Here is a 19549-nt window from a genome sequence, read left to right as displayed (position 1 = left end):
AATTGGAATGATTTAAATTTTTTTTGTAACATGAGCAAAAACTTCGTTCTTAATCTCAATAATTTGGAAGGCAAGTTCTGTTTTTAAGCAAAACTAAACACGCCGTCCAACTGCATTCAGCAGACTTCCTTCCCCTCCCACAAAGGTGAAGCCCATTTACCTGTATGAGTTCTGAGATGAATATTGAGGTAATAATTTGAGCGAAAATACTTTCCACAATAGCTGCATTCTCTGGATGCTCCAAGGTTTTTAACTTTTGTTCTTTCCAAACCATCTTCATTTTTATCTTTGGGAGAAAATATATAGCTGTATTATGAAGAGCAAATGCAAATTTGTAGTCCCATTTAAAACTCTACCTACCTATTTTAACTGCCTTTTTTAAGGAAAAACACAGAATGATAAACTGTTGTCAACTCCTACAGTCAACAAGCATCTTTTGTCCTGTACCGCTGCAGAGCGAAAGAGTTAAAAAGGTTTCTGCCTGTGTCAAGTAACACTGTGGTTAGTGACTGTAATGAAGACTTCCCAGAGAACAAGAACACAAAACTAGGTCTCAAAAAAAAAAAAAAAAAAAGGGGGGGGGGGAGGGTTGGCCTTTGTTACTGACCTACAGGAACTTGAATGAGAATCTCAAAAATTCAGAGGTTATAAACTGCATTCTTTAATAAAAGGGAGTGCCTGAATTCATAAGGGTGAGCATGGTTCAGACTGTAAAACCTCCTCTGCTCACCATGGCAAAACACAGAAAGGTGTTGTAGAGAAGGCAGGCGAGAAGAAAGATTTTTCTTATTAATAATTATTGTTATTATTTCTATGCTAACCGATGGAGTGTCAAATCTGTATAACAACATCCTTAGATCTAACAGGTAATCTTTTTTCACTAGAAGTAGTAATGCTTAAGCTTTGACGAATATGGGAGCAGGAAAGTGACAGGCATTGCTAGTTCTCTGAAAGACTAAACTCAAGAAAAACTCAGATTAAAACCTGGTTCCACTCAAGTGTAGCCAGCTGCAGCTACCACTGGAGGGCGGCAAGTACAGCAAAATGTCTCACAAGAACTGGGAGAATGCTTGCACAACACACCACTCAAATCAACGTGACTGCTCAGGCAGGTTGAATTGGAAAAAGAAAAAAAAAAGAAAAAAAAAGAAGAAAAAAAAAGATTAAGACAACTCCAGTAAAACATCCAGTCAAAACTGACTACGAAAGCTACAGCAGGAAAAAATGGAAGGAGATGTTTCGCTTGGCTAAGATATGAGATACATAATAGATAGCTTAAAATGGTTCTCTGAAGTTCCTACATGTCAGAAAGCTTCTATACTGGAAATGCTAAGTATGGCTAAACTATGGCTAAGACAAGGCAGAGCTGTTTTAAACAGATAATGTCTCAATAAGCATGACTCAGCATCACGCAATGAAAGCTGCTGTAGTTTAGGATAAGACCCTGAGAAACAAAACAAGCAAGTTAACATTAGGTAATAATTCCATTCCTTTGTTACCGAGGGCAAAAATAAAGGGCTGCACATTACCAGAAATGGAAAAGTCAGCCGTGCCAGGACATTCTGTACGTTGCGTCTTTTCTTAAGATTATGCAAGTGTCTGTTCTTTAAATGCAGGCTCAAAGCATGTCACACACAAGTGCTAGATTAGCTAGAAGACTTTTTGCTATTCCTTTTTGTCCCCAGACATGCAATCTGTTTCAATTAAGGAATCGCTCAGTACCAGTTGTTTTTCTAAGACACTATGAAATGCAGAATTAATCCTGGGTAACATACAGATTGAGCCCATCTACTTTGTCAAAGAGAACTGTTAGCAACTCTTTAAGGAGGAGGAGTTAACTATGTACCTCTAACATATATGATGTCCACATATTAATAGCCTGCCTGTATGCGCGTCCTTATGCAATTAATTTCAAATTGCTGCTTCTGACATTCAGGCTTTCAAGTTACATATTGTTCAAAAGAAACACAGAACCTGCAGTTTAATAGAAAAAGTTTGGAACTATTCTTTACTCCTCAGGCTCTTAACAACTGATGGTATCAGGCATTGGACATTTTTTACCCTTTCTTGCAAGATGCAGGGAAAACAAGTGAAACCACAATGACTTCAAACATACTTCAAGTATTTGTAAAAACATGTGCTGAACAAGAAAAGATACGGAACACTCAAAAGCATCCAGTAAAACTAAGATTCTTGCTATTGCAGGTATGAGGGAGAAAGAGAAGGGGTAAGTAAACAGTGACTCCTCCTATTTCAGTGATTCCAGTAACCCAAATCGTAACAAATCGTAACTGCAAGAAGGCCCAACAGAACTCCAAAGATATCAAAATGGCAGTGTTGGAACCTCTCTTTCCTCTCATTTTTTCTATTTTCCCCTTCTCCCACCATAACACTTCATGTCTGGCCAAGTTTTGAAAAGCTAACTAAGGCAGGCAAGATGTATTCTTTGGGTCTAAAGAGTTCCTGAAAAAATACACTAACAGCTATTTCAAACCTAAGTGCTCAAAATGCTACTCACCTAAATGAAGTGTTTCTGGAAGCCCATCTTCAAATCCATCTTCAGAGCCTCCTTCTATTCGTTCTCCTGATCCATTTTCATCCAGACTTGCCATTATATCAGTACAGCATGTCCTTGAAGCAGCTGAAGTCTCTCCATCAGTCCGCCTGTCTCTCTTATGTACTCTGGAGTGAAGAACAAGCTGGTGGTATGTTCTGAAGGCTTTACCACACTCCGAACAGTGTGTTGGTTTCTCTTTGTTCTGGGACAATTTAGAATCCATCTCCATAGAAGGCACTTCACCACCGGGATGTTTCAGTTTGTCTTGGGATAAATTACCATTCCCTGTGTAACCGCTGTTTTTATTTACTTTTGACTTCCCTGTAGTTTCAGTCTGGCTACCTTTATTTGCATTCCAAATTTCACCAAGTTCTTCTTTATCAGAACATGAATCATCATTGTCCGTACTTCCTTCTTGTCCCGATTCTTTGACTTGACCATGGCCTACTGCAATTTTACCTTTGGTAGCCAGCTGCCAGGCTTGATATGTGTTGAAAGGATCTAGTTCAGCTATCCATTTCACAGGTTTTTGTGATTTGTCATTTGCTGGACCCAAGTTTGGTCTTAAGTTCAAGAGCCGCATAAATTCCTCTCTTTGAGACATTTCTTCTGCATTAGATTCACCAGTCACTTGGGGGCTTTCACCACTGGGTACTGATTCTTTGGTGTGCACTTTACTGTGCTCAATTAGAGTCTCTTTATTGAGAAATAGGAAACCACAAACCATACAAATTTTGTAAGGTGACGTTACATTTTCAGTTACATGCTCCTGCACCACCTCATTTATTGTTACGGGGATTTCAGAACCTTGTTGGTGCTTGTTTCTAGAACCAGGCTTTCCAGTATGTGTTCGCATGTGATTTTTGAGGAACCATGGCTCTTTAAATCTTCTTCCACATATATTACACCAATACGTAAAAGAATCTTTATGCTTTTTCATGTGTGCCTCAACATCAAAAGCCTCATCAAATGTTTGTCCGCAAACTTCACAACTAAGTTCTTCACTGTCCTTTCCATTGTTCGGTGAAGGCAAGTTTGTTCTTACTTGGCATTTATCTAAAGGACTAAGATACTCTGCTTCAACACGCAGGACAGCTGGTTCACAAAGAGTGGGCCTATGCTGAGTTAAAACGTGCTTACCAAGTTCTTCAGGATGTTTAAAAGTCTCATCACAAAACATGCAGTCCAGAGGCATGCAACCCTCAGCTTGCATGAGAAACTTTTCTTGCAAGCTTTTGTAAGAAATTGTGTTTGTTCCTTTTATTGTCATTGAGGCATCACTATTCTCCATCTGTGCACCAACAGTACTGGCTATTCCATCCGGTCCATCCATGTATGCCAAGAGAGGCTGAGTTGGCATGTTTCCTACGTTCTGTTCCCTATTACGTGTTTTAATGTAGGTTTCAGTTCTTTGGGGATGCTCGCTGATCTCAATAAGGACACTTGTAAAGTTCTCCAACATGTGCTTACAAGTCTGCTAAGCTAAAAAAAACTCTGCCAGGAAAATGCAAAAATTACTTCTTTTTCATTTTTATCTGTGTTCACACGTCACTGCAAGTGTATTATTCGGTTCTCTCAGTGACAGAAGGAAGTTCTCTTCCAATTTTTCAAGTCTATAGAAACAGCCAGTTGCACTTTTTCTGTATAAGCATTTCAAATAGTTGCATTGGCCAAAATACACTCACAGACAAGTTCAGTGCCACACAGAACTCCAGCACCTGGAGAAGAGAAAAAAAAAATAGTCAGACTTCTCAAAAGAAAATGAAAATACAGTATACCAAGTAACAAAAACATTAGGGCTAAAGAACCATCAAATACTTTTGAACACAGAAGGCATGCTTTTAATAGTCTATGAGGAACAGCAAGAAGGCACTCTGGTCACTTTTCTACCTGCTGCAGTTGAAATAGTATGGTCTTGAACATTCCTTAAGCTGGGCTTCTGTATTAAGATCACTATACAAAAGCAACACTTTGTCTACTATCTATTCTAAACCTACTCTTAGCCAGTTATGCAAAGCTGCTGAAACTGTATTTCAATACATGCACTACTGAATTCTTAACAAGCAAACGCAGCAAGCCAAAGTAACCTTTCCTCAAATCTGTGAAACCAGTATTTAGAGGCACAATAAAACTTTACTTGTTTGCTCCCTAAAGGCTGTTGAGCAGAAGACTTCACACACACGCCCCCAAGACTAGACAGCTTGGAATTAGTTTTCATAGTTCTGGTGCACAGTAAGAATCAGCATAAACTGTTGCATTAAGAACTATTCATTGATACCACTCCTGATGCTTTTACTATCATTTTACAATCTGTGACAGCTTTGGGCTGGTACAATTGGATCATCTCAAAGTTCAAAATAAATGAATGATAGTTCCCTGAACAGCAGTTTACTTCAAGGAAATGCTTCTCATTTCAAACTGCATGCAACAGAAAGTGTGCTTTATCAATTATACTCAAAAGGGAAAGTTTAAGGTTTCACAAGAATAAAAAGGTTTATAATAAAGTCTAAAGGAGTTATAATGTCTGCTAGCAGAAATTAATGGCCACCACTCTTCAAGCTGGCAAATTATAGTATTGTAGAGCTCAGGACTCCACTTGATCAAGTTTTTGAATAAAGGAATAGTCTACCAAACTAACACAAAACTATATAAACTGAAGATAAATAATTCTGAAATGAGGCACATTTCCAAATAAATTAATATCTAATGAAAAGAATGCATTCAAAATTTCTGAAAGTTTTACGTTTCAGCCAAATTATTTCATAAAAGACAGCTGGCCAGCGATTCACGTTACTTGAATTACTATGCCTTAAAATACAATAGGCTTCACAGCTCTTATAGCAGGAGACAGTACAGGCAAAGTAGGGTTTTAAAATTCATCTCAACTTCCACCTCTGCCTTGCTTTTTTTTTTTTTTTTTTTTGGGGGGTGGGGGTGGAAATATTTTGCTTTACTTAAGCCAAAGAAAGGGTTGCAATCCAACCACAACCCTGTAATAGTTCAGGCTACAGAGATTTCTGTAACAACTAATTATAGCAGGTGAAGATGTGGTTATCTATGCAGCTGAGGTTACCTTCTCCTGCCTTTTCCCATCAGCAGTGCTAGCTGGAGAGAAAAAGGTGGTCTTAAGCCCTTAAATCTTAAACCATTTCAGTAGAAATCAGCCACCAGGACTTGAACTGTTTATACGGTTTGGTGGCCCAAACACATCTGCAGAGAAGGCTCCTGTAAAGCCAGCTGCTAGCGGAACCAGAACATCTAACAGCCATAGGAGGTTGATGGAACAGGATCTTCAACCAGCTGAAGTGAAAAGGCGACTATAAGGTTGTGATACAATGCCTTCAACTATATTGGATACCTTCACCTACCACAGAACAGTCAAGTCCAGGCAAGATAACCACCTGGGAAAGAAAACATGACAACACATTGCCAGGAGTCACAGATCTAACATCTTAAAACACTTTATCCACTCCCTGCACTACAGCCTTGCCCCAAGAATACTCTTTGGTTTTAATTTGAAAAGTTAGCAGCTCCTTCTCCACCATCATGAAGATGGGTTTAAGGGGGGGGGGGGGGGGGGGGGGGGAAGCCACCACAACACACACAAACCCACAACAGAACACCAATACAGAATAAAATTATTGTTGCCAGTTGCTTGTCTTCCATTTTTTTCTGTACCTTCAGAGCTTTGTGTCTTCACTGTACAGTCCTCTAATCCAGGTCTAAACAACAATCAGGTCTAATACCAAGAAGTTTCTAGCTTTTTTTAAACCCAAGTTGTTTCAGGCCTGGGCCAAAAACTCATCATAAGCCAAGTTAAGCGTGAACAGAGGGATCTTGCAGGGCAGGGTAGAAAGTCTAAGAGGGAACAAGCCACTGGCTGACCGGTTGATGGTAACAGAAGCTAGATTTTCTGCAGCCAGTCTCCTTTCTAACTACACCCTTTACTCCCATGTTCAGTTTTATCACTGCCATGATTAACACTTCCTCTCTGCATCATGACTCAAGAATCTCTTGTAACAGGCAGGTAGGTTCAGTCTATGGTGTGACACTTCCGAATTGCTTCTATTGCAGCCTTTGTGTTTGCCTTTCTACCTTCCCTACTCAGTTTCGACTTTCTGGCTTTCACTCACCCCCTACAGGCAGGTGAAGAAGCTATAACACAAGTTTGAAGCTGAAGTAATTCAAAAAGCTTTCCCTTTTGTAAAACATAAGGAAAAACATATCAAAGGGTGCTGGTTAGCATGTTTTACTTCATGTTTCAACTTGCTGTTTTGTTCTATTTCTACTGTAGTTTTAAGAGGCGTTTTTTACACAACAGGGTAACATGCTGCAGCAAAACTCATGTGCATAAACGGTGACTATCTGCCTGAAAATAAAGTATTTGCAAACCAAAAATGAACTTCAACTTTGAAAGACTCCTGAACACCTAACAATGAATATCTATCTAGGCAAGATAAAAAAAATTGAACTTAAAGAGTTTAATGCATTTACTTTGAGAGACACAGGTAAGCGCTCTGCAGTAGTAGGTATAAGAATCATCCTACAAAAAGGCCAGAGGCATTTCTGGGGTATGAAGTCAGAGACAAATGCCAGCGTCTTAAGTCTTAAGTCCCACATACTGAACTGCTGAGATTTGCACCAACTATTTCCTTGCTAGTGTCTACAAATACAGAAAAAGCCAATTATGCTTATTACGCTCCCCATGTTGTGGCATTACAACATATACAAACAGAGAAACAGAAATTAAGTCACTGTAGAGACAAAACAGATGAAAAGCAGCAGAAATCCACACTCAGTCCCCTACCCTCTACAGCATACTGGGATGAGGTGAGGGTAGAAGAGACATCCTTGTAACACGGACCACCACACATGGTTCTACTCAAACCTAACCTAGGATAATACAAACATTTTGTAAAAACCATATGCTTCGAGATTTATTAGAATTTAAGGGACGGGCATAGATCAAACCTAGGGAAGGCCCTAGGTTGGTCACTGATGTGTGAAAAATCCACCTCAATCAATCAATAACATTTTCTCTGGTAAGCCCTTTGAAAATGGGTCTGTTTCAATCTTATTGCAGCTGTCTAAAAAACTAAACCTGTCCTCACAACTGCACATACAAATACAGAGCATATAACTAACACATGGATCATGAAGAGTTTAACAGGAGTTTGGAAGCAAATTTTAGTGGATATCAATAGGTTTGAACAAGCCATTCAGAGACTTCTTCCATAGCTCTTCTATGCACTTTACGCACCTCCACCAACCTATGTCAGCTGCTGAATGCTTTTCAAGCTTTCACTGTTTTTAACAGGAGGCTCTGAACACTTTGGAAGAACTGGCCACAAGCTCATGCTCTAGGCAGCATTGCAAAGGAGGGCAAGATATTCCTGTTTTAAGAGTCTGAAATGCCTATTTGCAGTTCAGGCAACTATTTTTCTTGGATATGCCATCACATACAGGAGATAGTACTTACAGACTGAACAAAAACTGCAGGTAGCATTTCTGAAGAGAACTGCAGATGGCAACTAGAATTATCTTTAAAATGAGAGGAAAAAAGACTACTACTAGCATCAGGAGTTGAGCTACAAAGTTCTAGTCTTATTTTTGTATTTGGTGATTACACACCACTGATTAGATATATGGCTTTTACAAGTAGGCATGATTTTACATTCTTAACTGTTTAGACAAGCTAACACATGCTAAAACTACAAACCAAGTATCTACACTAGGACTTTATCCATTATTAACAAAGCCTTTCTTCCTAGTGAAGATGTTATGTCTTGGATTTAAGAACCAAAAATGCTGATTAATTACATTCCTGTTATTCAAAACCCTGTAGGCAGCAGCAAAACTGTCAAGAGTTGCCTTAATTCTGTACTATTGCTTTCTTGAGCAAGTGGACAACCTGCAGTTTTGATGAGCACGGTAACTATTTGTGGCTGATGCTCTGTATATTAGCTTAAAACAAACAAACAGCCAGCAGTACCTGGGGTTTCTTCTGTTGTCTTTCACTTTCAGAAAACAAAAGAAGAGACACAACACACCAGTATTAAGAGATACTGAGTAAAGGAACACAACAAAACAGGAAATCCTTCCTTCCAATAGCTGAGAAGCGATAAATTAGCTACAGATTATCTCAAGGTTGAAAATAAAGAATTACTATCCTTTCCCACAATAAAGTGAAGTCAAGAAACCCTGACTTCCGACTCCCCTACCCATTTGTAAATGTCAATATGCACGTCACCCCAGAGTCCAGTGCCCACATGTTCCAGTGGTTGCTGCAACTGCCTTGCAGTGAATGAGACTGGCAGAGGAACCCATCTTGCTCAGCACACGTGGACATTTCCTGGACTAATCTGTCCAGAAGTAGCAAATTCTTAACTGCAGGATGCCATCTATTGTACTTTATTCTTCCAACAGTCCAGAGCCTGAGCATTTAGCAAACTTCAGTTCACAACTGATTTATATTTGGCTATATGGCCTTTAGTCAAATATTTCAACAGGTTTGCAGCGATACCCATTATATTTATAAACACCACAAAACATATATAAAGATTGAACTGGACAGATGAGAACATCTTGTTTTCATTGCACTTGCCACACAACCAAAGAACCACACCAAAAAGCTGCTGCATATAAATGGATTATTAAAACAGAGAAAGTTTTAATTAAATGCCTGTAGAGAAGTTTAATTTCTTTTTATTAAGTTACACAACCAAAGACAACATATTACATTCTCTCTAAGATTTCTTTGGGAAATGACCCATCAGTAGTAATTTTATTGCATTTCTACTTCCTGCATTTCAAAATGTCCATGAATATGTAATAAAAACTCTAGACACACCTTTCAGAGAACAGCAGTCTAACCATTGAATTTCTCATCTTAAAACACTACAAAGCACTGGGAATAAAAGTTGCACAGCTAGTACCAGGAAAAAAAAAACCTATAGCTGGCTAATTCTGTGCTAGCAAAACTATCGTTAAGCCATAAAAAGCAAGCTGGAACAATTACAGAAGTTACCTAGTTGCTGCAACACTTCCTTAAAAACAGAAGCCAGAAAACTAGAAAAGCTACAACTAACTATATGATAATTAGTTACTTTTCTGTGTACTAGAAGGTAAGTACTCAGACATAACTACCTCAACAAACTCTTAACAGATCCAGCGTTTAAAAGACACCCAGAGCTTCTTTCACTACCCTAAGGTTCCACAAAGTTTCAAAGTCCTACATAATCCAGCGCCAAAGAACAAGAAACCCATACTCAAAAACCCACCAGAGCACCAGCTGCTGCAGATTAACCACCTTCATTTTTACTGTCTATTTGACTTGAGAAATTTTTAGGTAACTCAATTCTCCTTTAAAACAAAAAAACCCTAACTTCTCATGTTTAAAGGTGTTTCAGGATATAAAGAGTCATTTTACATGAAACATTCTTTTCTCTTTTTTGTTTATACCTCAGAACAGGTTGCTGCTCTTTGGCATTGCTAATGAAATACATTTTATACTGCTGGTTGCTTATTGGAAACCACAAGTTATTTAAGCACTTTATTTCAGTCTAAAAGTTTTGCTTTTTCAGAATAGTGGTTCCAGTTCTGTCTAATGAACCAGTTAACATCATTTTTTCCTCATTGAGACCGCAAATAAAAAACTACCTTATGGGTATTATCTATTTTGTCGGGGTACATCTATATCCAGGTATAATACCGATCATAGGCAGAGTGGCTCATGCATAAATAGACATAACTTCAAATTCTCAAATAAAAGCCTGAGCAGAGGCTGAACTTAGTTTATGTAGTGCATTTTTATATATATACATATGTATCATTGCATAAAGTTAAACCAGTTGTACCACACCTAGTGTACACACAGACTATTAAACAGAAATACCATCCCTAAGTAGTCACTCACAATATTCAAGAGCTCCAAACTTTTCAGATAGTACCTATAGTGTCCCAGGTTATAGCGTAGTGTTTGCAGAACCCATGGGTGACAATGGTTCCATTGTACAAGCACATCGGGTGTGCTGTGGCCTTCATAGGCTCCTGTGTTTAGTCAGAAAGGGAAGCAAAGTGTTATTGCGAGGTTCTAATTTACCAACTGCTCCAAAACATTAGTCAGATTTCCAAACATCCACAGCATGAAATTTCAAGTTTGTCTCTACAGGTATTAGGGAGTTTATGGGAACCACATAACTTCCTTTCTCCATTTAAGAAGAAACATATACACATCACACCTCACGCAATAAGATGTTTTCCTTTGTTAGACAGAAATGTCCTTTCTACCCCAATCTGAAGGAAGGATAGTCCCTAAATCTAGGGAAGATGACACACTATTTGCTGCACAGGCTGTGGCCTTATTTCTCAGAGTACAACTGTCCATCTGCCTATGACTTAAGTTAAAACAGTGGAAAGCTATAAAAGTCAGCACAGATAAAACATTATTTTGCAGAGTAGCAGAAGAATCTGCTTTACTTCCTAACACTACATGAAGCCAATAACTTACTCTTCATTACTGTGTGTTCTATTGCTTTCTAGGGAAGGGAAGAGAGCTACTCCCTTCTAGCTTTTAACAGTATATCATTTTAACACAACTTCCCAGTGTATTTCTTTGTTAATGGAGCAGCACGTGAGTACACCTAAAATTGTTTCTCATCCACACACAGATTTTTACACCAAGTGCTCAAGAACAAAAATGTTTTTAAATAGTTTGTTAACAGTTCAGTCTGATAAAGAACTAACATGAATACTTTTAAAGGAAATGGAGATTTAGGGGGAGGAAGGGGAGGAAGAGAGTTGTTTGTTTCAGTTGCAGAAAGATCAGAACGGAAGACTTACAGGTTGAAAAGAGAGCATAAAAGATGACCCCAAATTGGAATTCGCACTCCCTAAATCTGCAAACTTAAGTCCCCTTGTTAGTCTTCATCCTCAAGGCTTGAAGTTTTCAAAGTTATCCTGAACTTAAACTCTTAAGAGGGTTTTTTATGGCTTATCTTTTTATCCTCTCCAAGAGAGAGGCTACTCTGTTTTCCTCAGTTACACACCCTTCTAACACCACTGCAAAGCTTTCCAATGCAATGATACTAAGACAATTCATAAAAACAGAAGTGAAGAGACAGAGACATATGCACCAGAACGCAAGAATGTTATTATCCAGGCATTTCTCCACAAACACTTTAGAAACTAGATTTTGTGTTGAAAGCTCTTTTACAGTCAGATAAAACAGACATACATGCAAGTAATTTTCCTCCTAAAGTCTAGCAAACAGGATTTTAATCACCAGTGGAAAATAACTAGTAGTTAATAATGAACAATATTAGGAAAACTTCCTCCCCCACATTTCAGACATCTATACTAATAGAAACAAAGGATATCCTTTCTCTAAAAAACCTTTTCCTGTGGAGTCCCTTTTTCTTTAAGGCTATATGTCTAACAGTGTTTTGGCAGAGGATGGATGAGCTGAATGTGTCTCCTCATTGAGCTGAATGCCTCTTCTATCAAAAGATGTAATTATTCCTTTTAAAGCAGAGAACATATAAGCTCACATCATTTTGCACATGTTTTTCCTCCACTGAGCAAGAGCAAATATAAAAGAGACTAATTCTTGGCATTAAAGGAGGAAGTGCTACAAATAAGTATTGACTTCTAAAGTTCAGGAGGACTGCTCTAACAGCCAGATTTTTTTTTCCTTTTTTCCCCCTCTGATTAGAAGGGAATTTCTCAGTAACCACAAAACCAAAGTGTACTTTAGACAACATGAAGCAGCCAATACCTGTTGTAGAAAGGCTGAAAGACACAAGAGTGATCCTATTTTAAACAAGTCTGGGACACATTTCACCACTGCTATAAGATGATGCAACTTCATTAAATCAAGAAGTTACATGCACTTAAACTGGCAATGACCCCTTACCTTACAAAACAGTTTATTGTTCTCTCCACAGCAGGTAAAGACTCTCTTGGTGGAATGAGTGATACATTTTTACTGTTGAGTCAGTCTCACCTTACATAGACTGCCTTATGTGTTTAGTCTTGGTTCTCATCTGAAAGAAGGCATTTTCAGAGACCTTAAAAGCACAATCGACTTTCTTACTTCTTGGCAGAAGGATGTTAGGTCTCTCCAGTAGCCACAACTACAAAGAAGTGGTAAATTCAGAGTTTACCAAATTAGACTTTAATTCCTTATTACTCAAGAGCCAGGAGTTCCTCCATAGCAATTATAGGTAAGTTGCATCCCTTTGGGCACCATAGGTGAAATAACAGGAAAAGAGATACTCTTTTACTATTCCTGAATTTGAGACAAGTAGTCACTTCCAAAGAGTTCACTTTGCTAAGGCCATTAAACTTCCCTAGTGCTCTCACCTGATTTCAACTCTGAATCTCTTGCCCAACACTGCTGAAACCCTGTACCTTGGAAGAAAAAGCAGTAACTTCTTACCCCTCCCCTCTGCAAAGCACTTTGAAGTTGTCACTTTCAAACATACCCACAATTATTTATTTACAAAAATCAGTCTTGAAAGATGGAAAAAGGTACACAGTCCTAGGGAAAGACATTTACTTCTACTTAAGTCATCCCCTGGACTAGCATCTGAAGATACTAAAATAGAAAAGTGCTAGAAATAGACACTTCAAATAGCTGCCTCCTTTCTTCCATGCAGGTGGGAGACCTTCAGACTCGAATAGACTGATGGAGACTAAACTTTTTAATTGCCTAGCATTACATTACCTCCCACTGGAGGACTGAAGGGATGTATGGGATGATGTAGTCCAACGTACAGGGCTTCACAGTGCCAAACTGACCTAGAAAGGGCAGTTAGCGTCCTCAAGAAACTGATCTTTCAAACAAGCAGTTTCACATACAAGTTCTACTAGCATAAGAAAAAAAGGTTAGAAAACCAGTAAAGATAAACAGAAATTGTGGCTTCTCTGGACCATCTTTACATCTGTTTTCCTTACAATGTACTTAATCATCATGGTCTTTGGAGTACATCTAATTTGCTTCTTCCTACCTGTGTACCAGAACAAAGAGAGGCTGACATAACCCCAAGGATTTCACAAAACCAGTTCTCAACTATCATGATAAAGCGTAAGCACAATACAAGTGCCTTTAACTTCCCGTATGTAGTTTATGGCAGAGGTAAACTGCACTCACTTTATTACACTGAAAAATGCAAGTGTACCCATTGCGCATAAACAAACTCAGACTTTGATACTTTTAGTTACATAAAATCTTTAGCACATAGAAAATCCCTATCCAGTCAATTATTCACTTATATTTGGAAGGGTTTCTGCTCAAATCTTTAAGTCATGCTGATCTACATAATTTTCCTGCATGTTCTAACCACATTTCCTCTTGTACTTTCTTTTGAAATTCTCAAGGCAGGCCGATAACTAATTCAATCTTCTGCAATGAACTCAAAGGCATTGTATTTTGAAAGAAGTATGTCACCTATATTTTTGATTTATAACTCATTTTTTCCCAGCACATACATTGTTACACTTTGAAATTGAAAGTCTGTTCTTATCATACCACTTAAAGTACTGCTCCCCCTTAAAAAAAAAAAGTTAAGGAAGAAAAATCAAGAGCTAGATTTATGATAAACTATAAGCTATGCTCTGACCAAAATCATATGACTACAACAATAGAAATTTTAATATTTTTTCCCCCCACTGACATATATCCAGGTTTGGCATAAACAAGTTTTCATCAGCAACAAAACAAGATTATTTGGGAATTTCATTGAAAAAAAGTTGATTTCTAAAAGCAAATAGTTTTGAGAGTAGCCTTCTGTTTGGAGGTGCACAAAAACCTAGGTAAATTCAGGCTGGAGACGCGTGTTTGTTTTTTTTAATCCTAAAATACAACGCATATTGAGAATCTTACATAGCTTGGTCATATCCTTTTCCTTACTTTTGTATTCAGTTGCAAATCTCTTGTGGTATGAGTCACATCTCTCTAAAAGCATGCATACAGTAGTCAGCAGAATCCCCTGATCGTATTAATGCACCAGAAAGAAAAACTTTTTTGTTACTGAAGTCACCTTTAAAAAAGGGGGGTCAAGGGTCATCAGAAATTACTCAAAGTCCATTAAAAGTAAATAGCAGTTATGTAGTTATGAGATGTGGAAAGAATATCTGATTGGAACGCTGATGTTCTAAATCAAGAGTCTCAGAAATAAGAGGGCTGAGCTGGCAAATGGCAGCCCTGCTGTAACTGAAATGTACTGTCTTGCTATATTTAAAGACAATACCTCAACAGTTAAGTATTAGAACATTTTAAGTGAGATAAATAAGCATAAGACACGGGCAAATATCCTTGGTTATTTAATCATCCTGAAAGCAGTGTGGAAGTGTGAGGGTGAGTTCAAAGGTCAAACTCTTCTTTCAGCTTCTTGCAAAGAAAAGCAAGCTTAGCCCATTTTACCTTAAGGAAAGGGGGGGGGGGGGGGTGACTGTTCTTTCCATATGCCAGCAGTAGTTACAGCATTTCATAACACAGGAAAGAGGGAGTGTATTTACATATACAGTGTATGGAATCTTTTACTAGGACAATGAATTCCAAACCAAGATTCAGGTTAGAAAGAGTTGGGACAACAAAAAGTCCCAAAGAACAAAGGGAAGTTAAAATGTACTTAACATTTCCCCAGAGCTTAATTACAAACTCTCAAATTTTTGTAACTAAAAGCTTATTGTAATCACAGTTTTGAAAGTCTAAGTGAAACACACAGTTCCCTTTTAAAATTATTTCCCCCTGATTACAGTAATAATTTAGCACTTTGTTCAGATAAAATATGATATTAATCTATCAACATAGTTCTAAAAGAAAATATAGTAAGAAGATAGATTCTGAAGATTAGAAATAAGTGCTCAAAAAGGAATTTTTTGAGAGATCTAATGAAAGGGGAAACCAAAATGAAGTAACCTTTTGTGTAAGACAGCCTGATAAAAGGTGCTAAAGTTTATTATCTTCCTCTTTCTAGCCTCTACCCTAAACCTTGCTCTCCCCACCCCTACCAAAACAAAGCAAAACAAAAAAACATTATTCACTTAAAACGAAGAAAAAAAAAAAAAAAGAAAGAAAATTCTCTAATCCAAAGCCTGGAAGCCATTCTCTAAAGACTACTTAATATGAAACTTTGTTTACAAGATACAAATATAGCCTTCTTACCACATTCAAAACCAGAAAACATCCACTTATTTAAAGAAATGTTTTTTCTATTTTGATCAAGAAGGATGTAAGTATTCATTTTAAATTTAAATTCGGCCCCAATAGTGCCATATGAATGTTTTAAATTCGTATATGATATGCACTGTTTAAGAATGTTTAAACAAAGGAAGTAGGAGAAAAGCCTCAAAATACACAGCAAAACTTAATGGCTTCAATTTTAAAATATATATTGATTGCAGCATGGCAAAATCATTCTCTTATGCTTACAGCCAGTCTTCAGAAAGAATAAGTGCAGTCAGTGTAGTAATTTGTCCCACTGGAAATTCTGTATAAAACATCTACCTAAAATAAACAAGGCTTCGCAGCAAGAATCGTCAGTTGCCATTAAGGACACACCTTAAAGTTCTTACCACACAGTAACTAAACAAGTACAAACTAGTGGTGACTGTTTGCTACTTTTGTCTTAAAAGTTAAGAGATCAATTCACTCAGTATAAGATCTTAAGATAATTTTTCTTACAAATGCAAGAGACAAACAACGCCAAAACACGAATAACCAGGATTTGTGTGTCTGATGTTTTATCAGAATGCCCAAGATTCTTGTAAAGACAAATATAAATATTAACATTTAAACCTGACACCACGTAATACTAAAAGGTAGAATGCTTAACTGCTCAGAATACTAGTGGTCTGGTACTGGAAGGCAGCTGTTGTTCCCCTGCCTTTTCTTTTGTTGTGCTTAATCTCATGTCAAGTCATTCAACCAACTCCAAAGCGATGAAGACGTAATTGAACAACCTTAACTAAAAACTGATCTACTGATCTTAAATTAGCTATACGTACTGTTTAATGATTCAAAAAGGCCAACATATGAAAAAGAATTTATAGGATTTAAATCAGCAACTCTGGTGCATGCAGAAGAGTTTGCTTGGCTGTAGGCCAAGCCAATCAATAATCACTATAATAACATGTTTCTAAAGTTATTTGTTTTTCATATTCATCATCCTAAAAACTTAAAAAAAACAAAACTTGATAACTCATACTGATTTCAAGAACGAACTGTGATACAAAATCCAAATATTTTGCACAGAATTACAATATTGCTCATGAAAAACATGTTACAGAAAAATTAGTGATCACAAAGCCACATTCCTGCTACAGATCTTAAAATACTGTCTCAGTTACAGAACTAGTAAGAGGAAGAAAAAAGAAAAAACCTCCACCCTTTCCCTCTTCCCTCCCCCTCTGCCAAAGAATGCAGTTTATCCTACTTATTTGAAAATGTCCTTTTATATTATCCATGGAAACGCTTAAACCTTAGTGTGGACATCACTAATTTAAGTATTAGTCTTATTCCCAAACCTACAGTTAGTAAGAGCTCTTAAGAGCAATAAAACATGGCGTTAAAGCATTTGCAAGCCATTGTCATAGCACTGTGCTCTGATACCTTTGCAGACACAAAACCAGCCCCCACCAACCACCAAGCATGTAAGCATTGGTCAGCAAGTCAATGCCTGCTATTCAACTTGTAGTTAGGCGTTTTATTTCTGTGTCTTCCAGATCATATCACTCTTGCATTTCAGGGCCTAATAAAATGTGAAGAATGATATGCTCCCTCTCTCTCCTTGTATCTGAAACTGCGTTATTTCCCTCTCTCCTTTTTCACACATTCTTACAAAAACTTCCCTTTTCACATACTTCTATAAGAAAATATTTCACTGCATCTACTTCAGTTCCTATTTCTATTTTCGATTTTCACTAGATCCTTCTGCTACGGCCTCCCCCTCAAACCCACTGGTAGAAACTGATGTAGTTTTAAAGCTCAAGGTCATTTCAGAAATGGAAAAAAAAATGTTATTGCCTTAAAAAACCTTTAAACACACAAAACCCCTAAACCAAGCCCTTTTCAAATTCAAACGCCTTTCATCAGCGGATCAATAACCCAACATAAAGATTTTTGTTCACCGCCACTTCAAAACTATTACACTTCAATTCAAATACTTACTGGGAGTCACACAGCACATTTTATGGGATGGCTCATTAGAGTACATACAGACCTTACTTTGGCTGCAGGTCTTCTGTGTGGGAAACAAACAAAACCTCACACCCAGAAAGTCCAGTGGGTATCACGGAACAGGAATGAAATCCAATCTCTAGATATTCTAGAATTTTATTGTCCTCGCCTGGCAACCTCTTTTGTTGTTTAAGAAGTCAGTTGAGGCTTATTTATTTATTTTCTAAACTTCCTACTCCCTTAAAAAAAAAAAAAAAACACGATGCCTAAGAAATTACCGGGAAGGGTTTAGTCTTTTGAAGACAAAGGTAAATGAAACAAACCCTGGCAATGCGGATCAATAAACTTTTCACTCACAAGCCCCCCCCTCCATGAGCCACTTACTACAAATCCTTCTTCCAGGAACATCTTTGACTCACAAAGAAATAAGTCTCTTCCCGCTCCAGCCCCCCCCCCCCGGCAGAAGAGCCCCCCCCCCCCCCCCCCCCGCAGCCCAGGCTCGAGGCCCGGAGTATTTAAGAGCAAATCCCCAGGTATACAATGTAAGTTTGGACACCTACTTGCGGGGGGCAGCAGGGGCGGGGGAGGCGATCCCGGGCAGGAGAAGGAAACCGGGGACAGCGAGAAGTTTGCGGGTGGGAGGGAGCAGGGGAAGGGCTTCTCCCTCCCTCTCTCCGCGCCCGCCGCTGCCGCTGGCTCCCCTGCCCGCCCGCGGGCGCTGCGGGCCGGCCCCCGGGGGTGACGGGAGGGGCTCGTTACCTGCCGCCGCTCCGCCGCGTGAGGGGGCGAGGCCGAGCAGGGGTGGGCCGGCTGCCACACACCTGGCCCCCTCCCCGGCCCCCCGCCCCCGGGAGCGCCCCCCCCACACCTGCCCTTCCTCCTCCTCCTCCTCTCCCCGGGGGCGGTCAGTGCGCCTCGCCAGCCTCCCAGGCGCCGGGACAGCACGGGGATGGGCGGCCCTGCTCTGCGGGGGTGGGGGGGGCCCGTACCCTGGAGCTCCCCCCTCACAAAGAGGGGTATACCCCCCACCCCAGCCCCCTTAAAACGTCCCGGAAGGCAGCTGCACACACACACACACCCCCCCGCGGTCAGTCACACAACCGGCCCCTCACGGCAGAGGCCGCCCCGAGGGGAAGGGGGCTGCGCCTCCCTCAGGTGCCCCCTGTGAGGGGGAGGAGGACGGGAGCGGGGGCCGGAGCCTCCTGGAAGTTGACCCCCAGCCCTCCCTCACCTGTGCCTGAGCCGCCTCCCCGGCCGGCATCCTGAGGTGGGGGCAGAGGGAGGAGGGGAGCGGGGGTGGCCGCCCGCCCGCCAGCCCGCCCGCGGTGCCGCCGGAGCCCGGACTCGGCGGCGCTGGCGCTCGGGGCACTGTTTGTAAACCGCTCGCGCGGCAGCTGTTGCTCGGGCAGCCCCAGCGCCCGGCCCCGCCCACCCCGATTGTCACGAAGCCACGCCCCCGCTCGAGGAGGGCGGGGCTCCGGCGCCGGGCAGCGCGCGGCGGCGCGGGGTGCCCGCCGGGCCGTGAGGCGGCCATCGCCGCCTTTGTGCCGTCGCCGCGGCGTGAGGGGGAGCGCGGGAGGCGGCGGCGGTGCGCGGCCCCGCGACGGCGGCGGGTCGGGGCCCCATTGTGTTTTGTGATTCAGGGCGATGGCTATCTTGCCTGAATAACAAAACGCAGCGGAGGGCGGTTGTATAAAGCCCCGTATCGCCCCGGCATAAAGCAGCACCCCGGCGGGGGCCATTACGGGCCGGATCGGCCTGGGCAGCGCCTATAGCCCCCTCTTTGCACATGTAAATAACAACAATGCGCA

General features: G+C 40.2%; 1 protein-coding gene across 3 annotated transcripts in view; it reads right to left on the bottom strand.

Annotated features, from left to right (window-relative positions):
- Positions 1 to 19116, bottom strand: part of ZNF217 (zinc finger protein 217) — a 28783-nt gene extending 9667 nt beyond the window's left edge. Inside the window, exons 1-3 of one of the 3 annotated variants that reach the window (XM_040608438.1) lie at positions 18970 to 19116; positions 2519 to 4275; positions 161 to 286 (exon numbers count right to left, since the gene is read on the bottom strand). In XM_040608438.1, the coding sequence (XP_040464372.1) occupies positions 161 to 286; positions 2519 to 4019 (1627 nt within the window). In that variant the 5' untranslated portion in view covers positions 4020 to 4275; positions 18970 to 19116. Of the gene's footprint in view, positions 1 to 160; positions 287 to 2518; positions 4276 to 10506; positions 10614 to 18298; positions 18411 to 18969 lie in introns of those variants that run through there. The other 2 variants (XM_040608439.1, XM_040608440.1) reach the window with 2 other exon arrangements.
- Positions 19117 to 19549: the final 433 nt, after the last annotated feature.

Source organism: Falco naumanni, chromosome 10 (genome assembly GCF_017639655.2).
Source record: "Falco naumanni isolate bFalNau1 chromosome 10, bFalNau1.pat, whole genome shotgun sequence".
Classification (NCBI taxonomy): Eukaryota; Metazoa; Chordata; class Aves; order Falconiformes; family Falconidae; genus Falco; species Falco naumanni.
This window is presented reverse-complemented; position numbering and strand designations above follow the sequence as displayed.